A 17427-nucleotide genomic window follows, 5' to 3' on the forward strand; every position below is an offset into this window, starting at 1 on the left:
ATCTCCACTCCTGATTCTGAGATGGCTCATTTTTTGCCCATGTTAGAGGTTCCAAGATTTTACTATTATACAATTAGCCCTGTTAACAATCACTTGCAATTGAATCATATAATCCATCAGCATTTCTCCCCACCTTCTTCTACTCAGACCTATCAAGAAAAAGTCATTTGGTGGGAATTTACCAAGACTATGGCTAGAAGAGACATTAAATAATTCACTACACTGCACTTCAACTTGTAATACAAAAGTCTTTCTTGTGCCAATTTTACCATTGCACTTTGGAAAGAGATAACTTGTAGTATGGATTTCACAGTTCACAGGTGAAGAAGACTTTTGCAAAAAGATGGAATATGCCTAAGGTCTCACTCATATTTGATTTAGATAATTCCGAAGATGAGATTTTGAACTTGAAGTAGAATTATGATATTTGGGGTGATGTGATAGTGTGAATGAATGCGTTTTGCATGTGACAAGGACATGGATTTTGTGATGCTAAAGGGTAAAATGTTATATACTAAATATATGTTGTAAATTCTAACCCCTTTATCTGTTGTTATAATCCCATTTGTAAATTAATTTTCTTTGTTATGTTATTGAGACATGATCAGTTTAGGTATATTTTGAGTCAATTTCTTTTGAGACATAAAACAAACAGATGAAGCAGAGCAGAGATGGGGTAAGTTAGATGCCAAGACACACAGAGATCTTGAAGGAACCAGGAAGAAAAAGCTGAAGAGTCAAGGACATTCCTTCAGAGCTAACTTCCTTGAGAGCCAGTGCTCCGAATTTGGTTTCCCAGTCTCCTAAACTGTGATAAAATAAATTTTTGTTTGTTAAGGCTGTCCATTTCTGGTACCTCTGTTATAGCAGCACTACATAACGAAGACACAATCAGCACTAGAATCCATCGACTTACCAATACTGGAACATGCCAACTATCAGAGGGAACTGAGTTTGGGGTGACCTCTTTATATAGAGTGTGTGCAGGCTTCTTTATCACTGCAATTTTTCTTGACTGTTTCCAGTGGAAGTATTTGCATTCGTTGTCAGATCTGTGTAGATATTTCATTTTGATGCTTATTCTAGAGTAAATAAAGGGTTGTCTCCTCCACCCAATACGGATGTATAAAATATACTTGAGTTGAGTTGTCACTTCTTAGTTAGCCACGCATGACTAACCTCATATTTGCTTTAAAATTCTTTCAGGATGTCCTTTTCTTCTACCATTTAAAATAAGATTAAAGAAAGAGATATAATTTTAGCAGTTGTTCAAGTCAAACAAAATTAGAAAATTAAATTTCAATACTGGGTCACATAAAACATAAAAACTGAGTTTGAATAATCTAGTTGCTTCCCAGTACCTATTTGTATCACTGATCCCCTATATTACAAATGAGAAATGGAGAGCCAAATGCTTCTAGTTTTCTGTTATTGTAGTTTTGTTAATTTGCTAACTTTGGTAAAATGCTGATATTCAAGGAAAATGGAATACGTTTATATAGAAATGCATTTTGTGAACTACTCAGGATTGCCATTACTAATACCACGCTTCCTGAAGTTTAACAGACAGTAGTCATATAATAAACTTTTCCTTATACACATCCTTTTACAGGTTTTGCCTTAATTATCATTACTTTTTTTTCTTTATTTTATAGACCAGTTTTAGGTTTACTGAAAAATTATGTAGAATATATATTGAGTTTCCATATATGGCTCTCCTGCCTGCACATTGGCATCAAAGATAATGATTTCTCCTCACTGAAGAGCTTTGTCTTTTTGGGAAGATTGTAAAAAAGAAGCATCTATGTTTAAGTATCATGGTATATCCAAGGCATTGCTTTGTTTATAGCAAATATTTTAAATTTTCTTTCCAGGTGAAAGTAAATAATGATTTTAACTATGAATTTTACGATAGTAGTTGGTCATATGTAACACAAACATCAACAATACATACATCATCCAGTATAAAGAAGTCCTTTTTCGGATCTTCATCTTCTTCTTCTTCACACAGTAGCACTTCAAATAACCATGAAATCCATAAGAAAAAGGTCAGTATGAAATATCAGTTAGCTTTTTTATAATACTCTGGTTTTAAGTATTACTAACTTGTTGGGAGTCCTGGTGTGGTGCTGTGGGTTAATGCTCTGGACTGCAAAGTTGTTTGAACTGCAAGGTAGGCAGTTCAACCTCACCAGCTCCTCTTTGGAAATCCTATATAGGGTTGCTATTGGTTGGAATTTCAGAACCAACTTCATGGCACTTAACAACAACAACAACTTGATTAATACTGAGTTGTTGTTGTTGTTAAGTGTCGTAGAGTCAGTTCCAACCCATAGTGACCCTGTATATGATTTCCAAACTGTGTATGAACCGCTGACCTACTTTCAGTTAAAACGGACCTTGTGGTTAGCAGTTCAGTACTTACCCTACAGTATCACACCAGGACTCCATTAATACTTTTAGTATTACTAACAAAGTGGGTGGTTCAAACTTACCAGCCGCTCTTTGGAGACCCTACACAGGATCGCTACTAGTCAGAATTGACTCAATGGCATTTAACAACAACAACTTTGAGTATAAATATACTTTAACTTAAATATATTTACTAAAAAGATTGGCTTTCCTTTTCCATTCATGGAAATAGTGCTTCTGTAAAGCAATAATATATTTATTTAAAAAATGTACAATCTTGTCTTGCTAATTCTCTTTAATAATATATTTGCTCTACTTATTTGTTCATAAATGTATTCATATTTGAAAATCTTAGAAAAAATAACTTATCTTGAATCTTCTAGTTAAAACTATCCCAAAGAACAAACAAACAAAAAACATTGTCCCCAAATTCTCATTTATGATTATTGTCACTATTATTTTAAATGTTATACATACACAATTCAGAGTCCTGGTGTCTCACTGCAGGTTAATGTGCTGGACTGCAAGGTTGGTTTGAACCATAAGGTCAGTGGTTCAAGCTCACCATCCACTCCTCAAGAACCCTATATAGGGTTGCTATGAGTCAGAACTGACTTGATGGCACTTAACAACAACAACATACAGGATTTATAAAGTTCAATTAGTATTTAGATGTGCTTTCTAAACCTCAGTGTTTGAGTGTCTTTAGAAGATACGTGAAATGAAAAGATTTAAAAGCACTGCATGAGTTTGAGATGCCAAATTTTTTATCTGAGTAAGTTAGATTCTAAACATTATTGTTTTGAGATATTGCAGTCTTCATCTTGAGAAATATGAACAATTGAGATATATTGGACTAATTAATGCTCATTTATTGCTGAATAGTTTTTCAGGCTGATCATTCATAATCTGCATATTTTATGTACTTCTTAAAGTAGGTAACTTGATTAATAAATCAGACAAGGGAGACATAAAGGAATATTGATCCCATTTGCTTTATACGTAAGAAGCTGACTGTAGAAATACAAACTGTGAACTCATTTATCATCTTCTCCATATAATATTGTTGACAAAAATGGGGATTTAGTGTAAGGACACATTATTGTGAAACTGTTTTGTAGTTAGTGAATTTGATTCTCTTTTCCTAGTTGGGCAAGGCATAGCAACTGGGTCTTAGGGATTAGAGTTTATGTATAAATGAAATTATATTGGGCATCGCTGTTTGAAACTCTAAACAAGTCTTAGATTACTTCCAGTTTGTGGCCTCAGAAGAAAACTCACCATGCATCAAAAATCAAACTTCATAATCTGGGTTTAATTCAAGTGGCAGTTAGTTGATGGAGACATCAAAGAAGTAATTACTTCCACTGTGCTTTGTTTTTTAATCTGTGCCTAAAACTCCTTTTCTTCTTTCTTCTTCCCTTAGAGTTATCAGTTGATGATTATTCAGAATACTGTGGAAGTGGCTCAGTTCATCAATAACAATCCAGAATTTTTACACCTTGCTGAGCCATTCTGGAAAGAACTCTCCCATCTCCCCTCCCTCTATGACTACAATGCTTATAGAAGACTAATCGACCAATATGGGACTCATTATTTGCAGTCTGGATCCTTAGGAGGAGAATACAAAGTTCTCTTTTATATAGACTCGGAAAAAATGAAACAATATGGTAGAGTATAAGAAAATTGTTGTAAAAAAGCATCACAGGAATTTTATGGGGGAAAAGAAAATACAGTTAATTTAAATTTTGGAACTCTTAAATATCACACATTGAGAGATTTAAATTGCAAAGAAATCCAAATTGTAGGGAACCCATTATAGTCCACTCAAAAGCAGATATCCTTTAAGAAAGGCCTACTCACTCTTTTGGATGGCTCCCTGGAATGTGAAGTACACCAATCAGGATGTGCAGAGTGGATTTTATAATAATTTTTAACCTTTCCCATTTTTCTGATTAACTATTGTTCCTCAAGAAAATCCTAATGAAGAATCTATGGATATTCCAGAAATCAAATGTTTCTTAAATTTTTTTAAAATTTACCTCTGCTCCTTACCACTCACATTCCTTTATATAAATCTGGTTTGAACAGCTCAAGTTTGCTTGTAACGTTAGCTAAACTTTATTGGATGCCTTCCTTATGGCAGGTGAGTTACAGATGTTAGTGATAATCCAGTGAGGTGGGCACTATAAATACCCTCTCCCACAGATAGGGGAAATGGGAACTCATTGCTAGTAAGGGATTTACCCTAGATCACATTGATTGTAAGAGAGGTATTTAAACTTCTGAATGGCTCCAAAGTTAGCTTGACTTATTAATATATGTGGTACTGTTGCCACAGTGACCTTATTCTTGTTCGAATCAAGGTGTACCACTCATTTTTTTGCTTTGCTGACCTCATAGTGAAAGGAGGAGCTTCCTTATCTGTCTTGATTAGCACCCACTCGTCTCCAGATATTTTGCTCCAGCTTTCCAATATTTCAAATCAAAAGGGCTTCCATCCATGTTGGTCTTTAGTTTTAAACTCACACTTACTTCGCCTTTCCAAATCATGCTCATCTTCATGGTTTTTCTCTACAGTAAAATCTTCCTTTCAATCTTAGAAGAGAGTAAGAAGACTTCTTACATGATATTCAGAGGAGGTCTTGTAGACTTCCCTTGTGGTTGGACTATAATAAGTTTTCTGTATTTTTGTATGCATGTACCAAATTAAAATTTGAATTTTCCTAACCTCACAGGGACTGGAATGCATAAGAGATGAATGCATAAGTTCTGATTTCTGTAGCAAACATGGGTCAATATTTGGAAAATCACTCTAGTAACTGGTTTGATTATCCTTTTTTTCCCTTTAGTATTTAAAGAAATGGAGAAGAATTTTTTTAAGCTTTCCATATTGATGGAAGCATTTGTTTAGTTAGTGAAGAATTTCATTTTTGAACAGATTTTATTCTTTCTAAAATTTTAATTTAAATGTAATCAAAGCCATAATATATGCCTCCCCAATTGTTCTTTAAATTAAGTAATATTAGGGTTACTTTAGTTATAGTTAGTAAAAATTATATGAGAAATAGATTTCCACACTTCATTATTTTCTATTATTCTTCCAAATTTTACTCATATTGGAAAAGCTTCATTCGGTAATGCGTGAGAATAGTCACATCCTAAGGTTAAGAATCATGGGAAAGATATGTTAAAAACCTCAGATGTTAAAGGTGTAGAGACTGAAGCAATATAATTGTGGTTTTAGGAATGAATTATCATAGAACCCAACTTTTGAGGTCTTCAGAGCATGGGCTGGAGGTGATCACAATCTGACTTGGATATACCCCCAAAAGTGGCATGTGCTGGATGGGTGTTTGAATTCTTGATGGGTTCTCAATTTCTACTTCCTTCACTGTTTCATCTCTTCCTTTCCTGAAAGTACCCCAAACAAATATTCCTCCTTCTTCCCTTCTAGAGCACTTATTAATTTAAATATCCTGTCATTTTTTTTTTTTAAATACATTCTAAAATTGTGGTAAGTATATAGGTACAAATGATTTTCCATTTCAGCAATCTTCACATGAGTGTTAATATATTCACAGTGACCTTAAATATGTTCATAATGTTGCTCAACCATATCACCATGAACCATTCTTGAATTTTCCTGTCACCCTTAACAGCTCAGTGACCCCCAAGCATAATGTCTTCCTTTCCCTCACCCTCCTACCCACCCCAGTAATCTTGTCACTATTTATAGATAGCCACCTTAGCAGGGATCAACCCTTTTCACACCTGACCACTTCTTAGATGATTCTTCAATGAATGTGGAAATTAAGTACATGACTTTTGATTTTCTTTCAGGTTATGATTCATTAAATATGAAGGAATGTTCTTTCTCAGGCTTAAATTTTGTCATTGTTAAAACATCAGAGAACAAATGCAAGGACCTACTAGATGCCTTAAAATCAGCTTCAGGTAAACAAGAGGGAACACTTTGCATTAGAAGTGTATCCTTCATTCCTATCTTCTATGGCTTTTGGAGCTTTAGCAGATGTTGTACTTTGTGTGCAAAATCCATCTTTTTGGTTATTTTTACCTCTGATTTCTCATTCATATGTTATAGCAGCATGACACCATGCAGTGTGGGGGAGTCACTGGGGGTCATTAGTATATCATAAATATGTTTTCAGTGGACACTATTCTTTTCTACCATGACAGTTGGCAAAAAAAAAAAGAGAAAAGAATACTAGAAAAATGACAAGATCAGGATGAAGTTCAATTCCACTCTGACATAGATACTTGACGCTGCCAACATTTTTGGTGCCTCTAAAGATCCATCTGACATCAGCAATGATATCCTGGTTCCATGACCTCTTCTTGGTTAGATGAATAATTACAGAGAGTTGTAGGGAAAAAAGAGAGACTGAGTAGGAAAAGCCTGATAGGATAAGAAGCAGAAGATAGCAATGACAGAAAATAGAGGGGAAGGACAGAGTAGTGCAAAGAGCAAAGTGTTATGGAATTAAGAAAGAGAAGGACTGGAAAATATTCTTTGATTTAGCGATAATAACTAATTGCCTGAAAGAGATTCTGTATGTAGTTGTGTTGGAAGCTCAGTTGCAGTGCATTGTACGAGTTCATGGGTGGATTGCTATTATTACATAAATTCTTTTGGGGCAATGGCAGAAACTGGGTGAAGGCAAAGATTGACCCAGATGCCAAAGTTCTCAGAGAGTTAGGATTCTTGGGATAGTGATAGATGCTGCAAGAAGGAGGGAGACAGAGCAGTAAAACAAGGTTTACTCACTCCTTCAGTTACTTTATTCATCAGCTATTTATGGAGTCCTGGGTGGCAAAAATAGTTAATGCACTAGGCTGCTAATCTAAAGATTGGCAGTTCTAATCCATCCAGAGGTACCTCCAAAGAAAGGTCTTGCAATCTGCTTCTGAAAAATCAGTCATTGAAAACCATATGAAGTTCTTCATTGATACATAGAGAATCACCATGAGTTGGAATTGGCTGTACTGGCAATTGGTGGCAGTGAAGATATACTGTGTGCTAGGAACTGTTCTAGGCCCTGGAGACATAGCAGTGAGAGGGACAGAGAAATTATCTGTCTTCATGAAACTGACAGGACAAAGGAGAACTAGGTAAAACAGATAATGTCTGGAAATAGATGTCGGTTAGGCTGGTAATTGGAAGTTGCTTTTATTTTATCCTGCAACAAACATACAACACCTACTATGTGCTAGGTACAGTTTTAAGTGATTTACAAAAATTAGCCATTTCTCCTACCTAAGAGTTATATACAATTGTGTTGTTAGGTACTGTTGAGTCAATTTCAAATCATAGTGGCTCTGTGCACCACAGAACAAAGCACTGCCCGATTCTGCACCATCCCCACAATTCTCATTAAGTTTAAGCCCACTGTTGCAGCCACTGTTTGATTCCATCTCTTTGGGGTGCCTCTTCTCTTTCAATGACTATCTTCATTTGTAAGCATGATTTCCTTCTCCAGGGACTGGCCAATATATTTTGTCCAAAACAGATATGTTCTTCTGGTAGTCCATGGTACTTACAGCATTCTTTGCCAATGCCGTAATTCAAATGCACTGATTCTTCTGCTGTCTTCCTTATTCATTCTCCAGCTTTCCCATTCATATGATGTAATTGAAAATACAATGGCTGGGGTAACCTTAGTCCTCAAAGTAGCATCTTTGCTCTATAACACTTTAAACATTTGCCTGATGCAGTATGTCACTTGATTTCTTGACTGCTGTTTTGAAGAGCGTTGGGTGTGGATTCAAGTAAAATGAAACATTTGACAACTTCAATATTTTCTCCGTTTATCATGATGCTATGTATTTAGTCCACTGTGAGAATTTTCATTTTCTTTACATTGAGGTGCAATCCATATTGATCCTTATCAGTAAGTATATCATGTCATCTTAGTTTTCAGAAAACAAGGTTGTGTCTGAAATCAAATCCTGTATATCAAATCTTGATGCCATAGTCTTCTTCATACCATCCAGCTTCTTGGATTATTTGATCAGCATAAAGACTGAATAAATATGCTGAAAGAATACAACCCTGGCACACACCACTGCTGATTTTAAACCATTCACTATCTCCTTGTCTTGGTAAGGCACTGTAGGATCAGCAATGGACTGCTAACCACAGGGTTGGTGGTTCAAATCCACCAGCCACTCCTTGAAAATCCTAAATAGGTTCACTATGAGTTGGGACTAACTAGACAGCATTTAGCAACAACAACAACAATAGTATTCCCATTTTCTATTCTAATGGCCTATGAACAGGTTCTTCATTTGCATGATGAAGTGTTTTGGGGTTCCCATTCTTCGTAATATTATTCGGAGTTTGTTATGATCCTCACTGTTGAATGCCTTTGTATACTAAATAAATCACAGGTAAACATCTTTCTGGTCTCCTCTGCTTTCAGTCACGATCCATCTGACATCAGCAATGATAGCCCTTGTTCCACATGCTGTTTTGAATCCAGCTTGAATCTCTGGCAGTTCCCTGTCAATGTACTGCTGCAACTCTTTTTGAATTATCTTTAGCAAAATTTTCCTGCATGTGATAATAATGATATTGTTCCATGATTTTCACATTCCCTTGGCTCACTATTCTTTGGAAAGGGCACAAATATGAATCTCTCTCAATTGGTTGGCCATATAGCTGTCTTGCAAATTTTTTGGCATAGACGAGTGAGCACCTCCAGTGTTGTAATCAGTTTGTTGAAACTTTTCAACTTGTATTCTGTAAATTCCTGGAGCATTGTTTTTGCCAGTGCTCTCAGTGTAGCTGGAACTTCTTTCAATACTACTAGTTCTTGATCTTATGATACCTCTTGAAATGGCACCGTGACTCTGTGTGTTCCTTTCATCTTCTTTTGATGCTTCCTGCGTCTTTCAATAACCTTCCTGCGTCTTTCTTGCCCACATAACCCTTCAGTATTGTAATCTGATGATTGAATTTTTCCTTCAGTTTTTTCAGCTTGATAAATGCTGATCATTTCTTTTGGTTTTGCAACTTCAGGTTTTTACACATTTCATTATAATATTTCACTTTGTCCTCTCTAGTTGTCCTTTGAAATTTTCTGGTCAGCCATTTTACTTCTTCATTTCTTCCATTTACTTTAGTTGCTCTACACTCAACAGCAAGTTTGAGAGTCTCTTTTGATATCCACTTTGGTCTTTTATTTTTGTCCTGTCTTTTTAATGACTTTTTGCTTTCTTCATGTATGATGTACTTAAGTCATCCCACAACTCTTCTGGTTTGCATCAAATCTGTTCCTGAGATGGTCTCTAAATTCATGGGGTGGTTACTTAAGGCCATATTTTAGTTCTCATGGACTTGTTCTTCAATGTCAGCCTGAACTTGCATATAAGCAATTGATGGTCTGTTCCATAGTCTGCCCCTGGCCTTGCTTTGGCTGATGATATTGAGCTGTCCCATCATTTCTTCCCACAGATGTAATTAACTTGATTTCTGTGTGAGATGTATGGTCACCTGTCATGTTTTTGAAAAAAGGTATTTGTAATGAATAATTCATTGGACTTGCAAAATTCTATAATGAGATCGCCAGCATTGTTTCTTTCCTCACTGCCTGATTTCCGACTTTGGCATTTCAATCATCAGTAGTTATCTATGCATCTTGTTTGCATATTTGATCAATATCAGACTGCAGAAGTTTGTAGAATTCTTCAATTCTACAACATTGTAGAATTCTTCAATTTCTTCAACATTGACTTTAAATGCAGGTATTATAAATCTGAATAATATTGGTATTAACTGGTCTTCCTTGTCAGTGTATGTATATTATTCTATCACATACAGCATTTTACTTTAAGCTAAATCTTGAAATGCTCTTCTTGATAATGAATAAGATGCCATTCTTACTCAACTTGCCATTCCCAGCATAATAAACCATAAGACTGTCTAATTAAAAATAGCCAATACTAGTTCATTTTAGCTCAGTGCCTAAAATAACAATGTTTATGTTCTCCATTTTGTTTTTGATGACTTCTAATTTTCCAAGATTTATACTTTGTACAGTCCACACTCTAGCTATATATGAATGTTGGCTCTTTTTCTTCTCATTTTGAGTTGTGCCTCATCAGCAAATGAAGATCCCAGAACAGTTGCTCCATCCACATTATTAAGGTCAACTCTACTTTGGGAAGGCAACTTTTTCCTGGCCATATTTTGAGTGACTTTCATCCTGAAGAGCTCAGCTATCAGTAGTACTATATCAGAAAATGTTCTGCTGCTTTTTTTTAATTTAAAAATTTTAAAAGGTTTTTGTTGTGGATTAAGTGAAAGTTTACAGGTCAGATCATCAGTTTTACACTCAACAAGTCATACACCTTGTTTCATTACAATGATTATAATCCCCTCAATGTACCATCAGTTAACAGTATTTCTCTCTATCCACTTTAGCTTTAAAACACACACACACTCAGGCATATATAATAATTTACACCTCCAAAGGGGACATTCTGCAACTCTGCCTCCTGGTCACCAGCTCTTAGTCCCTTTCTTCCCTTGAATCTGGAGTCCTCAGCCACTCCCCCTTTCCATGACCCCATCACTGCCTCCATCTCTGGCATCGCTGCTTCTCTGGATAAGGTCCCACACTCTGCTTGTGCTCTAGTCCATTGATGGTCCTAGGGTCCTCTGTTTCTGGACAGTAAGATTAACCACTCCTCTGTTTTTGTTACAAAACTTCTACCTTTTCAATTGTGACAGTAGCAATTTGTCATGATAATGAGTACTCACTATTGAATCGTAAGAATCTTATCCCCCTCTCTTTTCTCTAGACCCATCTAGACAAGATGAAAATGCTTCAGTAGGGACGCTTTCTTTCCCCCTATACTCTTAAACTAAACTCCCTCTTGAAACCTTGTAAGCCAGTCATTCCATGCCTTTATCGCCCCCTCATTTTAGGTAGCCACTCTGGTAGTGTAGTGGTTATGAATTGGGCTGTGAACCTCAAGGTCAGCAGTGTGAAAGTACCAGCTGTTCTGTGGGAGAAAGATGAGGCTTTCTGCTCCCATAAAGAGTTATAGCCTCGGAAACCCTGTACAGGGTTGCTATGAGTTGGAACCAACTCCATGGCACATAACAACAACAATGTCTAAGTTGCCTGTCCCTATCTACCCTGTGTACAGAGGGGATAGCATTGATACTTGATATGAAGACTTCTTCCTTCTCTGTTGGTATTTTGAGTTACTACTTCCATGAGTATAGGTCAAGTGCATCAAATTGTAGCAATTTACCCTCATTTCCTTTATCAAATTTTTTTTTTTTTTTGTAATCTTCCTCTAGTTAAGTTCTGATTATCAAGCCATTGAGGCTAGGTCAAATAGGTACTGTCTGCCAGTTTGGGTGATCTTGTGCATCTCCCCTTACTTCATATCAGCTGGATGCTTCTTCACTCTCAGCTTTAGCCCTCTGTGGCTATGTTCTTGTCCATGGGCTCAGATGTCTTCAGGTCTCACCACACTTTGGACCAATCAGCCCTTCCTCTTCTCTCTCTCATTTCCAGGTCAATGGGAGTCAATAGACTGGTTGAACTCAGCCCATTTCTTCATTGCTGCCTTTCTGCTGCTTTTTATAAAGTTTTCATTGACTTCGCTTTCAGAAGTTGTCTGCTTCTCCTTCCTAGTCTGTCTTAGTCTGGAAACTCAGCTGACACCTGACCACTGTGGGCACACCTGCTGACATTTAAAAAACTGATGACATAGCTTCTAACACCACAACAACACACAAGTCACCACAGTATGATGAGCTAACAGAAAAGTGGTGTTTATACTATTAGTTTTCTTATTTTGCACATGAAGACACTAAGGCACAGAAAGATGTTCCAGGAGTAGTTTGTAAGTGTCAAAAAAGTGATTCAAGTGCAGGAAGTAAGGTTGTACCATCTGGGTTCTTCTTTGCTGTACCAGATTGCCTTGGAGCTCAGGTGCTCAGTGGGGTATATATAGAAAGGCCACAGCTCCTTCTTCTGGGGGGACTGTCTGGAGGCAAAAATGAAAAATGAATATGATTTAAATTAAACAATTGGCTGCTAACCAAAATGTTGATGGTATTAAACCACTAGTCACTCTGTAGGAGAAAGACCTGGTGACCTGCTTGTGCTAAGATTCCACCTTGAAAAATCCTATGGAACAGTTCTGCTTAGTTCTAAATGTCACTGTTTGTTGGGATAAACTCAACTGCCATGGTACTATGGTTTAAAAATAAATATAAAATTTGAATTCTTAGTTACTGTAATTCTTAAACATGTATACAGATTAAAGAATTAATTCTCATACTTTAGTATACGTGAGTATTATGTGGCGAAGCTTATTAAAAATGCTGTTTTGAAGGTTTATTCTCTCAGGCAGTCTCTCAGTAAATCTCTGTTGGGGCTCAGATATATTATTTTCTGCTTTGAATCTTTTGATAATGTGTTTTCAGTAAGGGAAGAAATGCTGAAGTTAGGAGAAAATATTTGTATATTTTTAGATAATGTGGATTTTGATATAATTATGGGGACACATTTGTCCTAAGTGGAGTCTGTGGTAGAATTGGTGGGCTAAGGTCCATTCCTTCAGATGTATGCAGTTATAAGGTTCCCATCAGGTTGTAGCACAGCTGGGATAACAGCATCCCAAGAAGCCTGAGACACTGAAAATGTTGGTGGATGATATATGTACCATGGATCAGAAAAGAGTTAAGAGGGTGATTATTTGCATATTATAAAACATAACTAATAATTGAGATGGGAGAGCACCTATGCATTAAAAAAATTAGGTTCAGTATCTTCTGATTGTGTTTGTTATTGCTATTAAGTGCTATGGACTCAGTTTTGACTCATAGGGTTTCTGAGGAGTGCCTGATGGATTTGAACTGTTGACCTTGTGGTTCAAACTGACATGATAGTTTAGTGCTTATTCTATAGAACCACATCACAAAAGTAGAATATACTCATTTTTGAACCTGGAAAAGTTACAAAGTTAAAAGGAAAAATGAAAATCACCCATGATCCTGTCTGTAATATTAGGAAATTTTTAGTCAAGACCAGCATAAAAAGCAATTTCACTTCATTGCCAATGAGTTGATTCTGACTCACACAGACCCTGTAGGAGAGAGTAGAAATGCTCATGTAGTTTCTAAGCTGTGCCCTTTATAGAAGCATGCTGTCACTTCTTTCTCCTGCAGAGAAACTGGTGGGTTTGGACTACTGACCTTTTGGTTAGCAGCTGAGTGCTTAACCATTGTGCTACTACGGGCTCTTAAAAAACAATCTCAAATGTATTGAAAAATATATCTAAAATTGTGAGGCACATATTGGAAAAAATAGAAAAAGATTCAAATAGCATTCAAATCTTTCAGAACCAATTTTAATGTGTTAGTGTATGCCTGAGTCCTGGTGTGGTACTGTAGGATAAGCACTGCTAACCACAAGATTGGAAGTTCAAATCCACTAGCTGATCCTCAGAAACTCTACACAGGGTTGCTGTGAGTTGGAACTGGCTGGATGACACTTAACAACAACAATGTATGCTTAATAGTTAACAGCTCTTTGGAAACCCTATACAGGATCGTTATGGGGTCGGAACCAACTCAACAGTACTTAACAACAACAATATCATTTCATACCATCATCTCATGCTGCATGCCATTGAGTCAGTTATGACTCATAGTACCCCTGTATAGAGTTTACAAGGCTGTGAATCTTTATGGCAGTTGCTGATGGATTTGAACTGCTGATCTTGCAGGTAGCAGTCCAACATGTAACCCACTGTGCTTTCAGGGCTCCATCCACGCTGGATTGCTTGAAAATACTTGATGGACTTTTCATTTTTATGTTCTTGTTTTCATTTCATTTATGCATCTTGACTTATTTTTTTTGTGATTTCTCCTTGCATAGGAAACCAGAATAACGTGTTACATGGGGTCCCGTTTGTCAGAGGCGGAAGTTCAGGCTTAATAGCTGGCCTTAGTTTCCTAGAGCTGGACAACCCTGCTGGAAACAAAGAGCGATATTCTTCCTGGGCAGAATCTGTGACTAGTCTCCCCCAAGTCATAAAACAAAAGGTATGTGATGCTCTGTGGAAAGTAGCAGAAAACAGTTTGTTTATTTGCACTGAGAAAATGAGACTTAAAACTTAAAACACAGACTACTGTGATTAGCATTTTCTGTATCTCAATAATTTATTTTGGGCTATAATAAATACAAACACGGTGGTGGTGGTGGTGGTGGTGGTTATGTGCCGTGGAGTCAGAACCAACTCATAGAGACCCTGTACAGGGTTTCCAAGGCTATAAATCTTTATGGGAGCAGAAAGCCTCATCTTTCTTCCCTGGAACAGCTGGTAGTTTTGAACTACTGACCTTAAGGTTCGCAGCCCAGTTCATAACCACTATGCTACCAGAGCTCCTTACCTAGCAAGAAACAACAGGTCTGGCCATACAACCAAACCATATGTGCAACTTGTAAAACCCCAACATAAAAGACAAAAGCCAACAATAACTACTATATATATGAATGCAGCTATTTTGAGAATTATGCTGTGCATATGCAGATACTTACAAACACAGACAATAATAAATAGTAGGTGCATTATCTGGTATATTTATATTTCACTGACAAAGAGTACATGTCTTATAAAAAGCCAGTTTGTCATACGGTGGTGGCTTGCATGTTGCTGTTATGCTGGATGTTATGACACTAGTATTTCAAACACCAGCAGTATCACCCATGGGGGACAGGACCCAGAGGAGCTTCTAGGCTAAAACAGACTAGGAACAACGTCCTGAAAACCTTTCTGAAAAAATTGACTACTGGAAACCTTATGAATATAGTGAGACATTGTCTGATAAGCTGTTGGAAAATGAGCCTCTCAGGTTGGAAAGCACTCAGAGTGCTCTGGGGAAAAGCTGACTCCTCAAAATAGAGTTGATCTAATGCCATGAATAGAACAAAGACTTCAGGACCTTTGTTTGCTGATGTGACACCACTCACAATGAGAAGGAACAGCTTCAAACATCTGTTAGTAATTGGAACATGGAGTGTATGAAGTATAAATCTTAGAAAATTGGAAGTCATCAAACACGAAATGGAATGCATAAGGATCGATATCCTAGGCACTAGTGAGCTGCAATGGACTGACTGGTATTGGCCATTTTGAATTGAACAATCATATAGTTTACTATGCCAAGAATGACAAATTGAAGAGGAATGACAAACTGAAGAGGAATGACAAACTGAAGAGGAATGACATCACATTCATCTTAAAAAAGAGCATTTCAAGATTTATCTTGATGTACAATATTGTCTGTGATAGATTAATACCCTATGCCTACAAGGAAGACCTGTTATGAGTATTATTCATATTTATGTATCAACTATTAATTGACAAAATGAAGAAATTGAAGATTTTTACCAACTTCTGCAATATGAAATTGACCAAACATGTCATGAAGATGCAATGATAATTAGTGATGATTGGAATGTGAAAGTTCAAAACAAAGAATGGCCAGTAGCTGGAAATATGTCCTTGCTGATAGAAATGATGCCAAAGATTTCATGATAGAATTTTGCAAGTATAACAACTTGTAAATTACAAAACTAAAATAACAGTTATACATGTGCAACCAGCCAGATGGAGTAGACAGGAATTAAATCGACTTCTTCTGTGGGAAGAATGAAGAAGCTCAATATAATAAATCAGAATAAGCCAGGCACTGATTATAGAACAGGCTATCAATTACTCATATATAAGTTCAAGTTGAGGCTGAAGAAAATTAAAACAAATCTATAAGAACCAAAATACAACCTTGAGTATATCCCAGCTGAATTAAGAGACCATCTCAAGAAGAGATTTAGGGCATTGTACAATAATGCCTGAAGATCTGACAGGTTGTGGGATGACATCAAGAACACACATAAATAAGGTAAAATGTTATTAAACAGACAAAAAAGAAAGAAAAGATCAAAATGGATCTCAGAAGAGATTCTATTGTAGCACTGTGGTTTAATGTGCTGGACTACAAAGTTGGTTTGTACCTCAATGTCTGCAGTTCAAATTCAGCAATTGCTCCTCAGAAAGCCTATACAGGGTCGCTATGGGTTGGAACCAACTCTATGGCATTTAACAACAACAACAATATGAAGCATATGATTAAGAACTGATGGTACTGGGGAAAGGAAGCCCAAAATGCACTGAAGGTATTGCCAAAAAACCCCAACAAGACTACAGGAACTGATGGAATACCAATTGAGAAGATTACAGGAATTAATGGAATATCAATTGGATGTTTCAATAAACACATGAAGTGCTGGTAGTACTCACTTGTCTATGCCAAGAAATCTGGAAGTACAGTTACATAGACAACAGACTAAAAGAGATCCATATTTGTGCATTTTCCAAAGAAAGGTGATCCACCAGAATGGTGAAATTATTGAAAAATGTCATTAGCATTACACACAAGTAGAAATTTGCTGAAGATATTTAAAAAACAGTTTCAGATGCACATTGACAGGGACCATCCAGAATTTCCTGCTGGATTCAGAAGAGGATATTGAACTAGGTATATCATTGCTGTTATCAGATGGATTTTGTCTGAAAGCAGAAAATACCAGAAAGATGTTCATTTGTGTTTTATTGAGTATGTTACCAGTGTGAATCATAGCAAACTGTGGATAACATTGTGAAGAATGGAAATTCCAGAACAATTAATTGTTCTTTTGAGGAACTTATACATAAACCAAGAGGCAGTTAGTCTCATAGAATAAGAGGATGCTGCATAGTTTAAAATCAGTAAATGTGTATGTCAGTCTGTATGCTGTGCAGACAATCTAAGAAACTGGATTATTGCAGAAGAACATGACATCAACATTACAACCTTCAGTTGCTTGCTGAAAGTGAAGAGGACTTGAAACATTTACTTATGAAGATCAAAGAGCACAGCCTTAGATATGGATTGCATCTCAATGTCAAGAAAACAAAAATCCT

The 17427-nt window shown here is 36.5% G+C and overlaps 1 protein-coding gene across 1 annotated transcript in view; it reads left to right on the forward strand.

The window, feature by feature from the left end:
• The window catches only part of C7 (complement component 7), a 116623-nt gene that overhangs the window by 47831 nt on the left and 51365 nt on the right, over window positions 1-17427 (forward strand). The window contains exons 8-11 of the mRNA XM_006875404.1: window positions 1875-2048; window positions 3839-4082; window positions 6256-6369; window positions 14340-14506. Coding sequence (XP_006875466.1) covers window positions 1875-2048; window positions 3839-4082; window positions 6256-6369; window positions 14340-14506 — 699 coding nt within the window. The remainder of the gene's footprint in view (window positions 1-1874; window positions 2049-3838; window positions 4083-6255; window positions 6370-14339; window positions 14507-17427) is intronic.

This window comes from Chrysochloris asiatica, unplaced genomic scaffold (genome assembly GCF_000296735.1).
Source record: "Chrysochloris asiatica unplaced genomic scaffold, ChrAsi1.0 scaffold00325, whole genome shotgun sequence".
Classification (NCBI taxonomy): Eukaryota; Metazoa; Chordata; class Mammalia; order Afrosoricida; family Chrysochloridae; genus Chrysochloris; species Chrysochloris asiatica.